Genomic DNA, 21973 nt, shown 5'->3' with positions numbered 1-21973 from the left:
CGCGGTCACGAAGATGGGTATGTGATCGCATAGAGGAAATTTGGAGCTGGGGCATTTAAGTCATCGCGGTCATGATAGGGTGGCTGCATTTGCGTAGGGTCATGTGGGTTACTGTCCGCGTTCGCGTATGAGGAACTGCGATCGCAAAATGTTGAGGTTTGGCAGCTAGGAGCTGGGGAATTCTTCATCGTGATCGCGTAATGTGAGTCGCGTTCGCGAAGCTTTGGCATCAGTGGTCATCGCATTCGCGTGGCATGCATCGCGAACGCATAGTGTTTTTTGGTGGCAAATCATTTTTGTTCATCGCGAACGCGATGGATTTTCTGCGTTCGCTTAAGAGGATGCCTTGGCAGAAGTTTAAAGTACTCTATTTCGAGGGTTTTGGTCATTTTGCATTTTTGGAGCTATGGAGTTCGGATTGAAGCGATTCTTGAAGCAATTTTCGCCATGTGGGTTGGGGTAAGTGTTCTCTACTCATTTTTTATTTTATATCATTAATCTATCTTCGTTTTCGGCATTTGATTGAGGGTTCCAATAGAGAAATTTGGGGGTTTTAGCCTAAAGTTTCATAAAGTAAATTTTTGAGTTTTGAACATCGATTCGGAGTCGGATTTGAGTGAAATTAGTATGATTTGACTCTTAATTGAATGAGTTATTGGATTTTGTGAGTTTTGTCGGGTTCCGAGGTACGGGCCTGGGTTAGAATTTTGGGTTGATTTTTGGGCATTGATTAAAGATTCGACCTTTATTGATTGAGTTTGTTTCCTTTGGCATTATTTGATGTATCTGAGTTACTTTTGGCTAGTTTTGAGCCGTTTGGAGGTTGGTGTACGCGGGACAGCATCTTTGGAATATAGTTTGGCTTGCTCGGTATTGGATTTGGCTTGTTCGAGGTAAGTAACACTTCTAAACTTGGTGTTGAGGGTATGAAACCCTGAATTACGTGTTATGTGATTGGTGTTGAGGTGACGCATATGCTAGGTGACGGGCGTGTGGTCGTGCACCGTAGAAATTGTGATTTAGTCGATTCCATAAAATTGTGTGGCTATACCTGTTCTTAAAGTAATTGAGTTGTCAATCATACTAGAGAATAGATTTAGGCTATATGCTGGTATTGTTGGGACTCATAATTGTCGTTTCTTACTGTTTACTTATTGATTTCATTGAAATTTCATACTCAGTCATATTTATTCATTACATATCATATCTCATTCTTTGTTGTTATTTATTGATACATCATATCATCATTTTCGAGCAAGTTTCATGACAATGTGAGCCCGTGAGAGAGAGATTGGAGAGATTGATGACGGAGTAAGGCCGAGAGCCTGATTATGAGTGATATTTATGGGAACGGGTTGCACACCATAATGGGTTTTACTAATTTATGATAGCTCTTGGGTTGAAGGAGCCCCTCTGGATTTTGCACACAACCCTAGTGAGCGTAGTCGATTGTCGCACCCCCTTTTTCTTGCAAAATCGAGCTTGTGACATTTGGGAGGACATCTCATTCCCTTTTGGGAATTGGGTTTTTGAACTTGAAGAGTCGTCACCTAATGATTAAGTGCATTAGGACACTAAAAAGGGTTTGAGTTTGAAGAATCAGAGTTTGGGTAAGGACTAGAAATTATCTCGAGGGGAAGGTGTTAGGCACCCCTCAAGATCCACTAGTGTAGTTCCCGGCCATATTACAATTGTGACTTCACATAATCAAGTAAGCAATTAAGGACCTCAAATAGAAAGGGATTTTCACATATTATTGCAAGCAAATTGAAAGTTTGGAGAGAATAAGGAAAGCAGAAATAGTTTGGACAATAAAACAAGTTAAAAGAAAGGGGGGTCCTAGGTTTACAAACCATATGGATCACATCAATGCAATACCCGGCAATCGCTCCTCAGAAGAGGGGTTGCACGTGGTATTAGCGCACCGGTCATCATATCCATATCTACCCTTCCCACCCCGTTAAGGTAGTAAAGCACACAATGGTATCGTCACTTATTACATGCTAGTACCTGCCCCAATCCTATCAGTCCCGGAGGCATTTAGGACTACTAGTCCTAAAGGGAAGGGAAATTTGGCTTTTCAGAGTTTTAAAAGGATAAAATTCTAGGGCGACAATCAAAACATATAAGGCAGGTATGGGGAGAACACATAACAGTTTAAAGGGCTCAAACAGGCCTCCTCATTTAAAGAGACAAATTGGCTAGCATGACTTACAAGTACTTGTTATGGTCTGAAATCAAATTAAAGCGTAGGATAGGCTGATTCATCACATATTTCTCAGATTAGGAGTCCGAATTAGCCTTCCCTGATTGTAATTTATCAAAGACTGATGCAGTTAATCAATTATCTACTGGCTTGCCTATGTGAAACTTATAGGCATGATATCTAACAGTGCTTACTCCGATTTTAAAGAAGGCTTACTGATTATGGAAAACACATAAGTTCTGCAGATGTTAGACGACATTACTACTGATTTTAGACTTGTAGATGAAATAAACGAATCAGATTCAACTGGTTACTCCTATAGGCATGATTTCTAGGCGTTGTTGATTTTAAGACGATTATAAAAGTGCAGGGAGTCCTATAGACATGGTATCTAGAAGGCAGTTGATTATTGTTTTAACCTATAACTGTTTGCCTAATGATAGATAAAAATGCAGAAGTGCAGAAAACTATAGGCAGGATTTCTATATGACGTGCATGGATGCAGAAAACTATAGGCAGGATTTCTATATGACGTGCATGAATGCAGAAAACTTATAGGCAGGATTTCTATATGACATGCATGAATACAGAAAACTTATAGGCAGGGTTTCTGATGCTGAAATGCAGAAACTATAGGCAGGATTTCTAATGAAATGCGGAAGTGCAGAAATTGTAAATAGTAACACTTATGAGCATGTTGTCTACCCTTTGCATACATAAGTGACCCTCCCCTTTTCACTAGAACTCCATAAGTTATTACAACATATTACAGACAAGAATGAATTAAGAAAAGTAAAATTACATCAGAAATTAAGCTACAACCAAAGAGCCTAATTCAGACTCAAGGTCTAACAATATGAGGTGAACCAATTTCCAGGATTAGGTTTCCAAAGACTTTCTCATATTTGGGATGTATCAAAGTTCCTAAAAGTCTCAAAGGGCTCCGGGCAATGCTTACACCCCAAACACATTGCAGAATTAAGAGCATAGTACAGTGTGGAAATGTCAGCCCTCAGATGTCCAAGTTCAGAGGGAACTCAAGGTCCCAAAGCAAGGCTCATAAGAGGGGGGCAGAACTTAGAATCTAAAAGTAAGTGTAAGTGAACAAGGGGGGAATCAGGGAGAGCCATGGCAGGCTGGTGGTCATGCCCAGCAATCAGGAGTGCTGGCACACCCCTGACTAGCCTATTAGCCACATTTTGAGAGTTGAGATCCATTGAGGATCAGGTTCAGACCTAAGCAGCAATTTGGATGCTGTCAGGCCATGAATCTTAACTAAAACACATAGAAGAGAGTGTGGGTATAGGGAGTTCATAACAAACAGCATATGCAAAGAGAGAGTAGCATACTCAATACAGAACATGAACAACAAAGTAGACATGAGTGTAGCAACTGTAAAATAAACACATAGGGATGGTACTGAAATCGAAATTAAGGCATACTAGTTTCAGGAAAACAAATAAGTGAAAGCTGAAGTCTTGTAAACCAAATTGCAAGCAAACAGTACAAAAGTTCTCAGAAGAGAGTAGAGTATTGAAAGAGTATCGTAATTGAGAGGTGTGTGTGTGTAAAGTATTGAATTCGAAGTGTTGAACTGAAGGTTCAAGGTGTCTAAGTGCAGAAGGGTCGTGCCCTTTTTATAGTGTAGAAAACGAGTAAGAAAAGGTAAGGGAATAGTTTACAATCAATCACATAGAATCTCCCTTCAGTTAAGGGATTCTGATTTCAAACGGGTAGAAGACAATTAAGGAAAGAATTGGATTAAAATCTTTTCCAAAGTAGTACAAGAAGGGCAAATACATAGAAACCATTTAAGGAAAGAGTTTGATAGCAACACGGTTTGTGCAAATAAGGAAAGACAATCAATCATCAGCTAATAAAAATCAGAAATTGAGTTTTAGTATGAATGAATCCAACCAGAAAAGGTGAAGAAAGGTCTAATTAAAGAAAATCAGTAACAATCAATCAAACCCTATTAAAAGGAATTCGGAATCAATCGATAGTTGACAAAACCCTTTTTTGAAAGAAGAATTCCTCATATATAAAGCATACAGACATGTAAAACAAGAAAGAACTGTCATGCTAATTAGAAAGAATCTAGCATAGAAAAGAGTTCAGAGTCAAAAAGGGTTACAAGTTCAGTTTGTAGACTCATAATGAGTCTGAGAGTCCAGGGTTCCAAAGTAGCCCTAGTCCAATAAAACTTGCCAAAACCTAAAGCCTAGGGTTTTCAACTTTAATTAGAAGCAGAGACGAGAAGACAGATAACAGGCTCAGAGGTCTCTTTCAGAGACTCATGAGAAACCAACATATATGATAGCAGGTTTGAAACAAATATAGTGAAAAAGCTGATTTGAAGCATAAAGAACATGTTTTAAGAAAAGCTTGGAACTTAAACAAGTTCAGAAGACAAAGAGGTAGCATAAACTTAAGGAAACAGTAGATGAAACATGTTTAGAAAGAACTCAAACAAAGTCCAGAAGAAGGCAAATAAGAACTAAGAGCTTAGTAGAAATTACAGTAAAGGAACACAGGGTTAAACGAACACATAAGATAAATGTGTGAAAGCATGATATAGAAACCAGTAGAAGAAAAAACGAAGCACAGTAGAAGAATATGCATAATAAGGCAAACCTAAAAACATATGAGAAGGACATGCGAGGTAGAAAAGAGAACATAAAAACATAGCATAGACAGATTCACACAAAGACAAGAAGAAGAGGAGTCAGAAAACATTTTAAAACTTTTCAAAAACCCTAAGTCGAAGAGAAACAAATTTTGAAAGAGAAGATTGGGGAAAATGTTTTAAAATTCCAGTAGAACACAGATATAGCATAGATCTAAGAAAACAACCAGAGAAAACCTCAAATAGCTTAGAGTTTTAGAGAAACCCTAGAAATGAGAAAGGCTTGGAAGAAAATCCGATCCTGAGTCGAAAAGACTCATATTTCTTGAACATGCCGGAATAATGACCGGAGAAGCCATAAATCTACAGATCTAAGAAGGATCTGAAGAGAGCCATCGAAGTCGGGCCTTAAAACATCGAACATCCAAGGTTGAGTGGTGGAGGGGAGTGAGTACAGGCCATCCATCGCCTGAGAAGCCATGTATTCTGGTGGAAACATGGTAGAATAATGTGGGAGATGGCTAGGGTTTCAGAGAGCTTGAGAGTGTTTTGAGAGACGAAGCGTTTCAAGGTGGCGGGTCAGGTGAGAATAAGTGAGATTACGGTAGTCGTTTAGGAGTTAAAAAGGAAAGGGCTAGTTTTGGCCGTTGATCTTGAGTGATCAACAGTCTAGATTTAAGTGGTAGGTGGGGAACGGGTTGGGTCATTTGTAATTGGGTCGTGGGATGGATCCAAATTGAAACTGGGTTGGTTTTAATTTGGGTGGAATTGGGGTCAAATTGAGGTTAAAATTGAAAGGAAATGAGGCTGTAATTGAAATAGAAATAGGCTAAATGTTAAATAGCCAGTTTTTTCCTTTTTATTTATAAAAATAGTAATGATGATTTTAAAAGTAAATTAAAATTACCGAGCCAACAAATAATATATAAATATCAATTTAAAAATTGCAATTGTATGCAATTTAGTCTTTTAAATACCAAATAAATTTGTAAGAATATACAAAAATTATCTTAACTATATTTTAGTATAAATATGGGAATAAAATAAATTATTCACTAAAATTGATGATTTTGAAAATAATTATGGATTTTGTACTGCTAAAATGGATAGTAAATTGATTTAAAAGCTCTTCAAAAGATTGGAAAAATACTAAAACACTTGGGTATGCTTATGTATGCATATATATATATATTATTTTGAAAGTATTTTGTATATAAAAATACATAGGAAAAAATTGGGCATCAACATCGATTATATATATATATATATATGGATCAGGTTGCATGCCTCAACGACCCTTATGGCTATATATATGTGGATCGGGTTGCACGCTGCAACGAGCCTTATGTCTATATATATGTGGATCGGGTTTCACGCCGCAATGGGCCTTATGGCTATATGTGGATCGAGCTGCACACCACAACATGTATGGTACAGTGCTGAGTGATTGAGTGTGTTGAGCATTGAGCATGGTGAGAGAGATTGCGAGACAGTGAGATTGAGTACTCTGAGAGTGTGAATACATAAGTTCATCATTGAGAGGCATTGCATTTGACATGCGTATTTGAGATGCATGCATAAAGATGCATTTCCTTCTGCCAACCGGGTTTTGTGACATTCATGATTTTACCTGTATCTTTACATGTAGGCATAGAGATGTACTTTTCTCATGCCACTTGAAAATGAAACATCTTAGTTATTGTTGAAAGGATTTTTGGGAAAAATACAGTTTTCAAGCTTACTCATATTTTTGGCAAATTTAAGTAAATCATTTGGGTTTACACTGAGACACTTGAAAAGTATGCCTATTTTATAGAACTGTGAACGAGTTGAGAATTCTATTTCTAAGATATTTCTTTTATTACTTGTATTATGTTATTATGAATTGTCGTTGGCTATTGGTGTTGGACCCGACCTTTGTTCCAGCTCGTCACTACTTTCAACCTAAGGTTAGGTTTGTTACTTATTGAGTACATGGGGTCAGTTGTACTTATACTATACTTTTGCACCTTGCATGTAGATGTTGAATGTTGATGTTGCTATGTCTGACTGGAGCTAGATTTGAAGATGTACCTGTGTTCCGGCTATCGCTGCCTCTTGTTTATGGTAGCTCTAGACTTATGAAAGATTTGTTCATGTATTTCAAATAGATGATGTACTTTATTTCATATTAACCTTTGTAAATTTTAAATCTTAAGCGCTCATGTTATGTACTATCAATCCTTGGGGAATGTATAAGATTCAAATAAATTTTTATATTTAATTATTTTATTAATTTCTTTTGAATTGGATAATTATTAATTGGTTTGTCTAGAGGGTTGGGTTAAGTGCCATCACAACTAGTTGGATTTTTAGTCATGACAGATTGGTATCAGAGTCTAGGTTTATAGGTTCTACAAGTCATGAGCAAGTGTGTTGTAAAGTCTTGTGGATCGGTACGATGACGTCCATACCTATCTTCGAGAGACTACAAGGCATTTAGGATAAACTTCTCATCTTTCATTCCTTATCGTACGACATTGATTCAGCTTGAAGCGTAACTCTTTAAATTCCTTCCACACACTCGTATGCGCATATGAACGCTCGGTATCAGCTCTGCATCGATGGCTTGTGAATCCATAGATGAGGTGCGAGATGTGATTTTGGTATGCTGATGATAGGCCAATCTGGAAGACTTGAGTTTGGGTTTTGACTGTAGTTTGAGCACATGGATTTTGGTTATGTGAGCATGTGCTTTTGAACTTATATGTCCGGTAGTGTCCCTATGAGTCGAATTCGCGGCTCGATGAGTGGTTGGATGGCTACGTGATGAGTATGATGTGACTGTGAGATGTATTCATATGGTTTGAATGTGACGAGAAGAGTTTGCTTGAGATGTATAAAGGACTATTGGGTGTTTGATTTCTGTCTTGATTTGACGTATTGGCTCGAGTTATGGGTTTATTGAGAGAATCTTTCATGTTGGTTAAATATGGAATGGATTAGATTCTCATGTCTTGCTGATGAGTTCAGACTCATGAAGATTAAGTAATTGCGCAGTAGTTGTGACTATGGAAGGGTATAGAGAGATGTCAGTTTGAGGTAAAACAGGTGATTCCTATGTTGTTTTGTAGAGAGTTCTCTTTTACTAGTGAATTATATATGCTGCAATTTGAGTTTAGATCGCTTCTGGAAGTTGGCATGACTGTTACAAGGGTGAATGCAAGATTTGTAGATAATTTGAAGTATTAGATGGTTTGTGTTACAGGAGCTCATAAAGGATTTAGTTGAATCTCACTGCAGTATTATGGCAGTAATAGAGTATGGGTATTGTGAGTTATTGTGTGCTTTGATCTATGGCTTTAGACTAAGTGGGGAGTCTGCTATCGACGATTTGATTGCATGTTTATGTGTTATATCGGTTTCAGTCTGAGGCATACTTGTGGATCGGTTATGACTTGTAGATGTTGGTTTTAAGGATGAATTAAGTAAGGGAATTTCTGGATGCATGATGTATTACACTTTATGGGTATATGGGAAACATCGAATGATTGAGTTGTTATTCGTAAAGGATATAGTAGGCATGGAGTAAGATTCACTCGATTGCTTAGAGGTGTGGATTACTTCTTTGGGTGTTGTCGTGCTGATGGGGCGCAAATCATTCGGCTCATTTGGGGCGGTGCAATTGAGAGTTGAGCAGAGTGAAGGACTCTTGGGAAGGTTCTAGTGAATTCAAGAATTATATATAGCAATTGAGAATTTTTCTGGATTTGTATATGGCTAGGGTATGAGATTTACATTGGATGGTGTTGGGACTCGCGATATTTCTATACCATTATGTATTATAAACTTCAATATCAAGGAGGTGAAGAAAACAATTTTAGGTTCACATAAGGTCTCTTCAGAGTGGGTGTGTCAGTTGTGGTGCTTTGGGGGTGCTTAAGAAGGAATTCAGCGGCTTTTGGGCCTTAGGGCGGTGTGGTTTTATGCTAGGATCTCGGGGGTGAGTTTTGGTTAAGGATCATGGTTTTTCTAACAAGGAGAAGTGTCAACTTGAGGGTAATTCGGAAGGAACTCAGAGAAATTGGATAGTTTGGTAGTAGGCCGGATCAGCACAGTAATGGGCATGATCGGTTCTTTAGGTATTTATTATGTGGTGATTCTCTACAGGTATTTTATGGCAATGCCCTTGGGTTGTTGGTGACTTGCGTGGCTTGGTTGAGTCAGGGAGATTTAGTTCTGTCAGCTTGGTTATGTGAAAATGGGCTTCGAAGAGTTCTCGATGGTTTCTACCACGGTTTGAGATGGATTTTTCCTACCGGCATAAGGAACATGTTGTATATTGGGATTTTCTCCTGGATGAGATCAAAATGGAAGGTTTCTGACTGATCGAGTGTGTATTTTGCTTGCGACTTAGAGTTGATTATGATATTCTTGTACTCTTCATATGATGGCATGATTGATGCGGTGTGTTGTGTGGGATTAAGATTTGTGTGTGCAAGGTCACGGTTCAGTTTTGAAGGGAAGGTCATGGATTCTTAGGCAGTATGGACGGTTTTAGATGACTAGGTGAATGATATTATTATTTGGTATTGCTTGAGGAGAGTGTACATTTCAGATGGCGCACTGTGTTTCGATTTATGGATACTTCAGTGGTATTGCAGCACTCCCCTGGTTGATCGACTCTCAATTTTTCAAATATTGCTATGTGGAACAGAAAAATTAGAGAAGTATTCCTCGTAGGATGATTGTGTATGAGAGATATGTTAGTTGTAGGGTGGCAAAATTTGGGATCAGATATGGTGAATCGTGTGTTCTATGGATTTAAAGACTGAGAGTTCTCAAGAGCAGATTATTTCGTGGTTGTGGACTGTGAAAGTTTGACCAAAGCTAGCGAGATGATGTTATGTGTTATGGTTAAGTCATTGTGGTCTTTCGGAAGGCTAGGTATTTATTTGTGGATGACCAGAGTTGATTTGAGGCCCATTGGTAGGCCCAAAAAGGATGTGTATTGTCACGCCCCGAACTTGGGGGGCGAGACCGGCACTTGGTGCCTCACCTATCCTTGCGCACCAACTTGTGACTAAGGAATTCTGAACATGTTATGACATACTTTAGCCATGGGCCACATTGCAAGACAACTGCGAATGCTGACTAAATAATAATATAAAGCTGGGCCGACAAGGCCGTCATAACTACTACAACTGACAAACCAACCAAATATACCTACAAGGCCTGCAAACCCAACATACTGCACTAACTGACAGGATATGTCTACAAGCCTCTAGTGATGGATATACTGTGATCCGAATAGCTTCCCGACCTACTCATAACATATATACATATATATAAGATGTACATAAGGTTCTAGACCCGGCAACTCCGAAAGGCATAGAGCTTACCGATCAAGCTGAACTCGGGCAACACTTAATGGGGGGTCTACCCGTTTGTCTGTCTGAACCTGCACGCATGAAATGCAGCGCCCCCAGAAAAGGGACGTTAGTACGAAATAATGTACCGAGTATGTAAGGCAATATACTGAAAGCTGAAACTGAACTGATAATATAATAACTGAAAGCAACTGGAAGTCAATGATAATCTGAAGATATGCTTACATGCTGATACTGACTCAACTCTCTCAATAAAGTAAGTAAAATAGCTGTCCGGCCTTATAAGGCTCGGTATATATATAACTGCTCTGCCGTAGTAGGCTCGCTCATAGGCGCTCGGCCATACTAGTCTCTGTATCTCGGTCAACTGGGCTCGCTCATAGGCGCTCGACCACAGTAGGCTCGGTATATAACTTACCATCTGATCAAAGGTTGCCCAATAGAGTCCTGCCCATCGATTATAGCTCGATGGTAATGAAAATACTTTAATATTGTATATAAAACTCTCTTCTCTCTTGACTGGAAGAAGAAAATAATCAATTGAATATGAAGTCCCGATAAGTAGAATATTGTAACTTACAAAACTAGGAAAATATAAGTAACTTGCAAGATTAACAAAATATACGGAAATTCCGGGATATGAATTGTTCTTTATGTCTCGTTATCAAATTTGTGTAATGACGAGATCATGCAAATGAAATAAGGGCTTAGCCTTAACATACTTGGAATAGGAAAAAATTCGTATGATATTCTTGGAAAATGGTGCATCGTACTCCTTTAGAACTGCAAAATTTTACGTTGCTATGATGTTAAGAAACCTCATTGGAATTTTTTCAAGAAATCATGTTGGAGTCATGTTGCTAGCATTGGAATTGTTTCTGTTTTGATCAATGCTGCTATATTTGGAATTGGTTATGTTTTGATTGAAGAATAATGTCTTGATTTTTTATAAGCTTTTTACTAAGTGGGGGGTAGGCCCCACTTATGGCTTAGTTGGCCAAAGATTTTCCATGTTTTTCCACATTTCATATGAAATCAAGAGTCACCCTTATATAAAAGCTTTGGCAGTCACGTTAAAACTTATCCAAAATTATTATTAATTAACCACTATCTTTTGATTAACTTGATAATCTCCCACTATCTAATAATTAACCAATTACCCATATAATTAATAATTATCTCAATTTATTTAAAACACTACTCACTTTTAATATACTTTATACACCTTACTACTATGGACATGTTGTACCTTGTATGACACTAGTCCACAAATATCGGGTATTTTAGCCTGGGCTATGTTTTATCCCAAAATACCAAACTTGGACGAAAATTCGTTTTCTTTGACTTGCTTCCCCTCTCACCTTCACGAATTTACTTATCATTTATTTAAAATAGCATAATGCTTAAAATCTCAAAATAATCTCATCCCCAAACTTACGTCGATTAACTTACGACGAAACTTTAACATACGAAAATGCGGGATGTAACATGTATTCTACACCAGGTCAGATTGGTTGGCTCTGAAACTGTCATTGTTGAGGAATGTGCCATTCGATTAGAATTGATTTTATTCGTATCCGGTTCTGTTCTATGTGTTACTCTTCCATGCTATGAGTGGTTGTGATATGTTGGTTATATGCACACATGGTGCAGTTCTATTTGGGCTTTATAGCGGAATTTGAGCGAGATGGGTATTTGGATGTTGCATGATTGATTACGCATTGGTTATGTCCTTTCGGGCTTGTATGGCATTGCACCATTTGCTTCTCCGTGGTTATGATAATGCACTTTGGGTACTTGATGTCGAATTGCACGTGATTATTGATTTTGAGTAGGGTGGCTTGAGGTATATAATATGGACCAGTGTTTGGATGGGGTCATGCATTGCAGCAGAGGTATGTTGAGGTATGATCCTTTATGTTAGATTCGTGTGTTATGGTTTTACGGTGTGATGTATTTTCAGCATTTCGTTGTGGCGGTACTTGTTGAGCATGCGGGACAATTCTCTCATTTGAGTCATTTTTCATGTTTGAATACATTTGAATTATTGTGTATTGGTGCACGGATTGCATGGTTCATTGCTATGGGTAGTATTGGTGTGGCATGTCAATAAAGTAGGTATTTCATAAGATGAGATCGTCAGATCTAGGATGGCTGCTACCGGATTTGATTGTGGTATATTTGAAAGGATAATGACGTTGATCGGCTTAGAAATTTTCTATAGTTCTTGTTGAAGGGGAGAGGGAGCTCCATGACTTGTTGATCTGATGAATGGTTATGAGTTTCTGCGGGTTTCTTTCATCATCGGCAATGTACGAATATTTTAGAACGAGGTTTTGTTTGATATGAGGTTTATCACTAGTACCAAGTTATTTTAAGCAGCTACAATGATTAGAAGTTTTGCTATGAGTATGCGAGTTATGTAGTATATCATGTGATTGTGAGTTGGGTTACAGTTATGGATCGATGTAGCTTGTTCAGACTTATACAGTGTATAGATGCGAGATTTGGGCCTTATAAGAAATTTCGGATGTTGGAAAATTGGATTCTAAGGTCTATGGGCCAAGATTGAATTAATGATCTTCAGTATGTTACGTTGTCAGGCCTATATGGAATAGGCTGACGTGGGATCACCTCCGGATATGTGCATGGTAAGGTTACACGGCGATCTGACAACTTAAGAACAACTCTGGGCACGTTCGAGGACGAACATATGTTTAAGTAAGAGAGGATGTAATGATCCGACCGGTTATTTTGAGCATTTGTAATTCACTTGGTAGTTTACGGGCATGAGCAGCTCCGTATGATGTATTATGACTTGTGTGAATCGTTGGTTTTGATTTTCAGGTTATTTAGAATTTGATTTGGAAGAATGATTCTCAACTAGGAAGCTTTAAATTGGAAGAGTTCACCAAGTATGAATTTTTAGCATTTGACCTCGGATTGGAGTTTTGATGGTCTTCTTAGCTCCGTTGGGTATTTTGGACTTAGGAGTGTGTCCGGATTGTGATTTGGAGGTCCATAGATGAATTTGGCCTGAAATGGCGAAAGTTGAATTTTTAGAAAGTTTGACCGAGAGTGGACTTTTTGATATCAGATTTGGATTGTGGTTTCGGGAATTAAAATAGCTTCGTTATGCCATTTGGGACTTGTGTGCAAAATTTGGGTTCATTCCGGGTTGTTTTGCTATGTTTCGGCACGAGTTATGGAAGTTAAAAAGTTCATCAAGTTTGATTTAGGATGCAATTCACCGTTTCGTTGTCGTTATGTGTGATTTGAGGCCTCGAGTAGGTCTGTGTTGTGTTTCGGAATTGTTGGCATGTTTGGACGAGGTCCCAAGGGGCTCGGGCGTGTTTCGCATTGATTTCGGATAATTTTTCTTCATGTTTTCACTGCTGGTTGTTGCTGGTTTCTGGTGTCTCGATTGTCCTTCGTGATCACGAAGATGGGTACATGATCGCATAGAGGAAATTTGTAGCTGGGTCATTTAATTCATCGCATGCGCGATAGGGTGGTTGTGTTCCTGTATGATCGTGTGGGTTACTGTTCGCGTATGAGGAATTGCGGTCGCAAAATGTTGAGGTGCCATCTAGGAGCTGGGGAATTCTTCATCGCGATCGCTAATGTGAGTCGCGTTCACGAAGCTTTGGCGTCAGTGGTCATCGCGTTCGCGTTCGCGAGCGTGTATCAGAACGCATAGTGCTTTTTGGTGGCAGATCATTTTTGTTCATCGCGAACGTGATGGATTCTCCGCTTTCGCGTAAGAGGATGCCTGGGCAGAAGTATAAAGTACTCGATTTCAGGGGTTTCGGCCATTTTGCATTTTTGGAGCTATGGAGTTTGGATTGAGGCGGTTCTTGAAGCAATTTTTGCCATGTGGACTGGGGTAAGTGTTCTCTACTCATTTTTAATTTTATATCATGAATCTATCTTCGTTTTCGGCATTTGATTGAGGGTTCTAAAAGAGAAAATTGGGGGTTTTAGCCTAAAGTTTCATAAAGTGAATTTTTGAGTTTTGAACATCGATTCAGAGTCGGATTTGAGTGAAACTAGTATGGTTGGACTCATAATTGAATGAGTTATTGAATTTTGTGAGTTTTGTCGGGTTCCGAGGTGCGGGACCAGATTGTACTTTTGGATTTATTTTGGGCTTTGATTAAAGATTCTACCTTTATCGATTGAGTTTGTTTCCTTTGGCATTATTTGACATATTTGAGTTGCTTTTGGCTTCTTTTGAGCCTTTCGGAGGTTGGTGTATATGGGACAACATCTTTGGAGCATCGTTTGGCTTGCTCAGTATTGGATTTGTCTTGTTCAAAATAAGTAACACTTCAAAACTTGGTGCTGAGGGTATGAAACCCCGAATTACATGATATATGTTTGGTGTTGAGGTGACGCACATTCTAGGTGACGGGCGTGTGGGCGTGCACCGTGTAAGTTGTGACTCTGTTATTTCTGTGGTACTGTGTAGTTATCTGCTCTTACCTGTAACCATGAAATTCTATGTACTAAAGTAATTGAGTTGTCAATCATGCTGGAGATTATGTTTAGGCTATATGTTGGTACTGTTGGGACCCATAATGGCCATTCCTTGCTGTTGAGTTATTAATTTTATTGAAATTCCATACACAGTCATATTCATTCATTACATATCATATCTCAATCTCTATTGTTATTCATTGATACATCATGTCATGATTTCTGGGCTAGTTTCATGACATTGTGATTCCCTGAGAGAGAAACTGGAGAGATAGATTACCGAGTGAGGTCGGGGGCCTGATTATGAGTGATATTTATGGGATCGGGCTGCACTCTGCAATGGATTTTACTGATTTATGATAGCACATAGGCTGAAGGAGCCCACCCGGAGTCTGCACACACCTTAGTGAGCGCAGTCGAATATATATATGTGTGTGTATGTGTGTGTGTGGATCGGATTGCACGCCGCAACGAGCCTTATGACTATATATATGTGGATCGGGTTGCATGCCGCAACGAGCCTTATGGATATATATATGTGGATCGGGTTGCATACCACAACCGACTTTATAGCTATATGTGGATTGGGATGCATGCCGCATCAGGTATTGTATAGTACTGAGTGATTGAGTGTGGTGAGTGTTGAGCATGGTGAGAGAGATTGCGAGATAATGAGATAGAGTACTCTGAGAGTGTGAGTACATGAGTTCATCATTGAGAGGCATTGCATTTGACATGCGTCTTTGAGATACATGCATAGAGATGCATTTGCTTCTGCTACCCGATTTTGGTGACATTCATGATTTTACCTGTATCTTGACATGTAGGCATAGCGATATACTTTCCTCATGCCACTTGAAAATGAAACATCTTAATTATTGTTGAAAGGATTTTTGGGAAAAATACAGTTTTCAAGCTTACTCATATTTTTGGCAAATTTTGGTAAAAGATTTGGGTTTTCACTGAGACACTTAAAAAGCATGCCTATTTTCTGGAACTGTGAACAAGCTGAGCATTCTATTTCTGAGATATTTCTCTTATTATTTGCATTATATTATTATGAAATATTGTTGGCTATTGGTATCGGACCCGACCTTTATTCCAGCTCGTCACTACTTTCAACCTAAGGTTAGGTTTATTATTTATTGAGTACATGTGGTCGGCTGTACTCATACTACACTTTTGCACCTTGCGTGCAAATGTTGGATGCTTATGTTGCTGTGTTTGATGAGAGCTAGATTTGAAGATGTATCTTTGTTCCGGCTATCACTGCCTCTTGTTCATGGTAGCTCTAGACTTATGAAAGATATGTTCATGTATATTTCTAATATATGAGGTACTTTATTTCATATCAGCTTTTGTAAATTCTAAATCTTAGGCACTCATAATTTGTACTACCAGTCCTTGGGGAATATATAAGATTCAAATAATTTCTTTTATTTAATTGTTTTATTAAATTCTTTGAAATTAGATAGTTGTTAATTGACTTACCTAGCAGGTTGGGTTAGGTGCCATCACGACTAGTTGGATTTTTGGTCGTGACATACTTAGAGTTGTAGCATTCAAGTTAGAGTTAACTTGAAGTTGTCGCAATAGCTTGAGGCCGGTTGCCACGAAAGGTTAGAGGTAATCCTTAGGTTTAAAAGAATTTTGCAACCGTTGTTTTTGACTCAGCGATTTAGTGAAATGTTGAGAAAATACTACTGGGTAGTAGGTCGTAGTTTTTTCACCTTTTGAGCCAAATGTTTTTCACATAAAAATACTTATGTTCTTTTACTTTCTGCACTTATTATTCCGCAATTGTAGTGTAAGAAATACGTAGAAGAATCAAGTCCTTCTATAATCTATGCACGTGTAAAAATTGGACACCACACAAATCACCCCTCCTTTGTGTGGTATTGAAGTATAAAACATCAATTTGTGTTCAAATTTTCGGCAAAAAGGTATATCCATTAGCTTTTCCATGGAGACAATTTTAAAACTTAATAGTTAAATTTTCTATCTAAATATTTTTTGAAATTTGTCCAATGGAAAAGATATCATGTGCAAATTTTCAAATCTTATATCTTATGGAATATAGAAACTTTGTTTAATGGAAAAGATTGTGTGTATATTTTTAAAACTATTATCAGTAATCTTAATTATTCTATATGGTTGTTATAGAGAAGTAATTTTACAAAGAGCATTGTGCTATAAATATGGTTGTTGTTATAGGTACAAAACTGTTATAGAAGGTAAAATATAACTTAAAAATTAGTTTTGAGGAAAACATGATTTTTATATTGAATGACTATTATATAAGGATACTGTTATAGAGAAGTCTGACCGTATATACATACATTTATACATGTGTGTGCCTTTGTGTGTATTACATTTACACCATTTTGAACCAGATATATCCTTACGATAACACTGACATTCAAAATTATGAAACTAGTAAAGGAGACCAACAAGTTTATAAATTTCATTATATTTGAAGTTTGGCAACAAAAAAATAAATGCTGATGAAGAAGAAGAATAAAGGAAAAAACAATACTGGTACAATTTTGCTGCCTTTTTTTTTTTTGGGGGGGGGGGGGGGTTATGGTGGTGGTGGATGCTTCAGTAGAAAATGAAAAGAGAATGTTATCTATCTAATTTTGCAATGAGAAAGCAATGGTACTGATCGATGTAATGGTACAGGGAAGTTTTTAGGCTTGGTCAGCTAAATACTATCCTTCTACAACTACTTGGCCATGCATTTTGCCTTGCTTCTGTTTTTTTTCTTTCCATCATTTAGTAGCATGAACAACGATACTATTCCCTTCATATAACTGCATTGCCATGTCCTTTTTCTCCTTCTCTTTATCACCATTTATCTCTGCACCAATTTCTTCGTCAAACTTAATTGGCTTCATCTCGTTATTTTTACCCCAAAGTACTCCATACAGTCCCAAAACTATCAAAACTGACCCTACGACCCTGAAAGTTTTCCAAAATACACACATTTTGATTTAGTTAATAGGATCAATGGTAATATAATATTGCTCAAATAATGAGAGGTGCTTGAATATATACTCTAATAACTTACGTTCCAATGTAGATTTTCTCTTGAAGCAAAGCCCAACTGAGAATGGCCACAATCACTAGCAATAAGGGATTGAATACAGAAACATACAAAGGACCCTTTCTTTCTATACACCATGACATTAAACAGTATGCTAGTGCAGTACACACCACTCCCTGCAATTTATATGTAAAAGAGTTAATTAGTCCATTTTTTGAATGTTGTATATAATGTTCAGAAATTTCTGAAGATGTTATTTTTTAATAATGGATTTAACTTGTATATAGTAGTACTAATAATGTAAATAATTTTTACACTGTTAGTGTAATTTAACTTGTAGCTAGCACGTGAATCTGCCTTATTTTCTTCAACTTTTTATGAACAAGTGTCTGTAATTATCTTTTAAGTAAAAATTCTATTACACTGGATGACGTACCGCATAAATAGCAGAGACAGCTCTGATGCTATGGCGCAAGGACCAATCAGATAGATTATGATCAAAGCAAAAGCCAACGATCAAACACTGAAAACTGGCCATTAGACACATCAATGCTGAACTAGAATAGGGAGCTGCATAATCCATGCTTACTCTTGCCTGAGCATCAACATATCAAAATAGAGACAAATAAACTTCAATAAATAGTATAATATATAAGAGCTAGTTAAACTAGAATATAAAATATGATATTAAAACACCTGAAGGATGGACCAAACTCCCCAAGAAACAGCACTAACTATGAGGAGAAAAGGTCCTAACATGAAATTTCCATGGTTGGTACTGCTTTTGTTTTCTGTCATGTCTTGTGCATATTTCCAGTGGATGTTTGGTTGATCTATTGGAACTATAGATCCGTGGTAAAATGACAATAACATAGCACCTCCTACACATAATATGGTTCCTAGCATCTTTGCCTGGCCTGCTTTTGTACCAAGTCCCACTCTTTCAAGTCTGCCAAATATATATACAAAACAGGAGTTAAAGCTATTATTAGCAGTACGAAGATTTAAGCAACAAAAAGTGATACAGCAAAACAAAAAATTACACCATTGGTGTAGTTGAATATATTATAGCAGGTTAGAGATGATAATTAGAGCGAATGATTACCCAAAAGGGATAGCTAGAAGGAAAGTGACTGCTGGGGTTAGATTTGACAAAGCACAAGCAATAGTTGGAGTGGTATTCTTGAGGCCAACGAAGTATGTGATCTGGTTCATACTAACCCTGCAAAATTGATCGAGAGCTTTCGTCAGTAATTCAAAGGAAAATTGAGCAACTAGAAAAGGTTGAAGAAGAAAAAAAAGACTGTGGACTCACCCAAAAATAGAGCACAAGAAGATCTGGAAAAGGATAGAGGGAGTCAACTTTGGCCTTGTTTTCCTGCACAAGTACGTAAAAACCCACTTCGGAGATTAAATGAGAAGATAAAAAAAACTAATGCACGGCTTTTTCGTCTAAATACTTTAATACGTAACATAGGAAAAAGTTAGAGAAGATTAGTAGATGAGAATTCCCTTACCATGAAAACTTGGTCATTTTACGTGAGGATCAATGTCAATTGCCAAATTTGTATAACTAAGTTAGTGCTTATACTCTATCTTTCCAAGCGACATGTGATTATACTTTTGCTAAATTAGTTGATCTCATACAAGTAAGCTACTACATCTTTTGAGAATGAAAATTAAAAGGAAGCTCTTTTATCATTTCTTCTTTTTTTAAGTGTAGAAGTCATGGGGTGCGCAAGTTTATGCATACAAAGAGTAGGTAAATTTTTTCCAGCAAGGTATAATTTGAGGCTTCCGTAATTCTTCTATAGCCTCATTCATAGAATCTTGATTGGTTTGTCCCATTTTCTTTCTCTTAAAAGAAACTGCGGAAAAAAGATACATGCCATTTTAACAAAAATAAATAAAAGATAAAATAATAAATAAATAATTAAAAAACAAAGAAAAGAACAAGACTAAAAAGTCTAGGAGCAGCCAAGATTCGAGGCATAAGAGAAGGTGCGAATGAAGAAAAAGCAAGAAAGTGAAGCCGTGACTATTTCATGAACCCTTGCATGGTTCCAAGAATTACTAAAGTAACCGATCTATAGCCCAACCACTGCATGAAAATGTCAGCGAGAATTAACCAATCAAAGCGTGCTAACTAAAGTAATGAATGAAAAATTACAGCACGATGCATGCTATTATGCTTTGAAAAACGAGCTGAGAGAGAAAATGGAAGCCATTGGTGACTGCAGTAACTAGTCTACAGACTATAGGTTTTAATTAATGGTATCGCACCTTTCCAGGAAATAAGCGAAGGGTGCAATAGAAATGGTGGCAAATATTTGCCTGTAAGCCACATGAACAAAAGGGTTCATCCCTGAATCCATGGCAAGTTTTGAAATAATATTCATGCCCGCATAACCTAACTGCACAATCACCATTGTCAAGAAAGGCAACAAGTCATGACTCGCCATTAATAATATTTCTTTCCTTCTTCCTCCAAATTCACAACTTCTTGAGAACAAGAAGAATGAGAAATGGAGAAAGAAGAAAAATAGCTAGCTAGTAAAAGAAAGAAAAGAGGCTTTATAAAGAGACTAGAAATGAGAGAGAAAGAAAGGGTTTTTTGGGTGATATTTATACAAGAAAGATCTAGAGGGCAGGAGGGTTTATTTTTGTGAAGCTCAAGAAATGACCTGTATAATGGGAAAAAGAGACTAAGGGGGAAAAAACCAAAGTACAACCGTCAATGGGAAGGGGTTTCTTGTAGGACATGGATAACTTATTTTCATGCATAGAACTTGCCATTAAATTCTTGCATAAGATCAAGAATATTGAGGAGATAAAGTAGCTTTCAGTTAATCTTTAGTGATTGCCAGCTTTGGCCTCTTTTGCAGAAGCTTGCAGCAACCAAATTTCTAATGTTACATTTTGCCATGTCAGCTTCGACAAAAGCATTTTGTGTATGTCAGCAAAGCATGGACTTATTTGACGGTTTCATTTCAATTAATTTGGTTTGGAACTTGTATTTAAATTGGATCTATCTTATATACACCGAGAAATGTTAAAGGTATAAGTATAATTTAATATGTGTAGCAAGTTAACTTGTTACTGTCCCGTCTTCAAGAATCATAAGAATAAATATACTTAGGGGTGGAGCTAGTCGTATCTATATGGATTCGGTTGAACCCAATAATTTTTGTCCTACTCTTATATTTGTCTTAAAAAATTATTTAATTATGTATAAATTATTAATTTACAATCCAGTAACTTAAAAGAATTAGAATACTGAATACATAAGTGTCAAATCCATCTCTCAATATTTTTGGCTTATTATGAAGTAAATTTTCCTTTTACTTGATGGGGTTTTATTGAATAATTTAGAGGATATGAAAATGGTGATGATAATGATAAATTTACGCCACCGTTATAGATGAAGAAAGCTCACGCATTTTTTAGGGGGTTAGAAACTTAGAATCGTGGGTTATTGTACACGTTTCTTTTCAATCATTCATGGAAGGTAGACAATGTCACGAGAGGTTAGCACATTGATGCGAGATCCACGTTCAAAACCAACTAAAGCTAACAATTTCCTCTTTGGGAAGAAGAAGTATTAAGAGAACAACTGTCGATTATAAAGTATTTGCAAAAAGAACAATTGTAAATACGTAACGATATACAGATACATTTATAATACACTACTATTTTGAAAGACGGAGCCACAAGCCATGACGTTTTGTAATTGGGTGTGTAAGTGCGAGCTGTAAGCTTATGATTTTTTTATTTAATAGTTGAAAGTTAAAACAAGTTTAATACAGATTAAAGTATAACAAAAATAAAACATTACATAATATAAAAAAACAATAATGTATAGTAAGATTATTTAAACATTGTATTTGCGCATAACAGTATTGTAGGTTACCAAATATTTAATTGTAGAATCATCTGTAACATTAATCCATTCCGCAATTCCAATCAACTGATTCATTGAGTAACTCTTGCTTAAACCATTAAACTAATAAGAGCTGTATTGTCTAACTTCAATCAAAATGAAACTTGGATATTTATAGAATCAAAAAACAAATTATTTTCGAATTTGATCATTTCTTAGATTATGTTGAATTGCATCTACTCCATTTTCGATTTTAAAGCAAATAATTTTGATTGAGTTATTGATATAAGGAAAAGGGAAATAAGTAAAGTAAACAAAAAAATCCTTCTTTTTATTTGAACCCACCAGATCAAAAGAGAAAATGTTG

General features: G+C 37.0%; 1 protein-coding gene across 1 annotated transcript; it reads right to left on the bottom strand.

The window, feature by feature from the left end:
- Positions 1-17292: 17292 nt before the first annotated feature.
- On the bottom strand, positions 17293-20493 carry LOC107770338 (WAT1-related protein At1g09380-like). The gene is made up of 7 exons (XM_016589634.2): positions 20010-20493; positions 19042-19104; positions 18832-18948; positions 18423-18675; positions 18163-18321; positions 17751-17902; positions 17293-17641 (listed from the first exon to the last, which is right to left on the bottom strand). Exons 1-7 carry the CDS (start codon positions 20186-20188, stop codon positions 17452-17454), a joined length of 1113 nt encoding a protein of 370 aa, XP_016445120.1. The 5' UTR covers positions 20189-20493; the 3' UTR covers positions 17293-17451.
- Positions 20494-21973: the final 1480 nt, after the last annotated feature.

The sequence above is a fragment of the Nicotiana tabacum genome, chromosome 7 (genome assembly GCF_000715075.1).
Source record: "Nicotiana tabacum cultivar K326 chromosome 7, ASM71507v2, whole genome shotgun sequence".
Taxonomy (NCBI): domain Eukaryota; kingdom Viridiplantae; phylum Streptophyta; class Magnoliopsida; order Solanales; family Solanaceae; genus Nicotiana; species Nicotiana tabacum.
This window is presented reverse-complemented; position numbering and strand designations above follow the sequence as displayed.

Bases quoted from the DNA above. Each gene is read 5' to 3' on its own strand.
- LOC107770338 (XM_016589634.2), bottom strand. From the start codon at position 20,188: ATGGCGAGTCATGACTTGTTGCCTTTCTTGACAATGGTGATTGTGCAG. The intron at 18,676-18,831 runs GTAATCATTCGC...TATATTTGGCAG, and splicing joins CTTCTAGCTATCCCTTTTGG to ACTTGAAAGAGTGGGACTTG. The intron at 18,322-18,422 runs GTGTTTTAATAT...GTTGATGCTCAG, and splicing joins GAGTTTGGTCCATCCTTCAG to GCAAGAGTAAGCATGGATTA.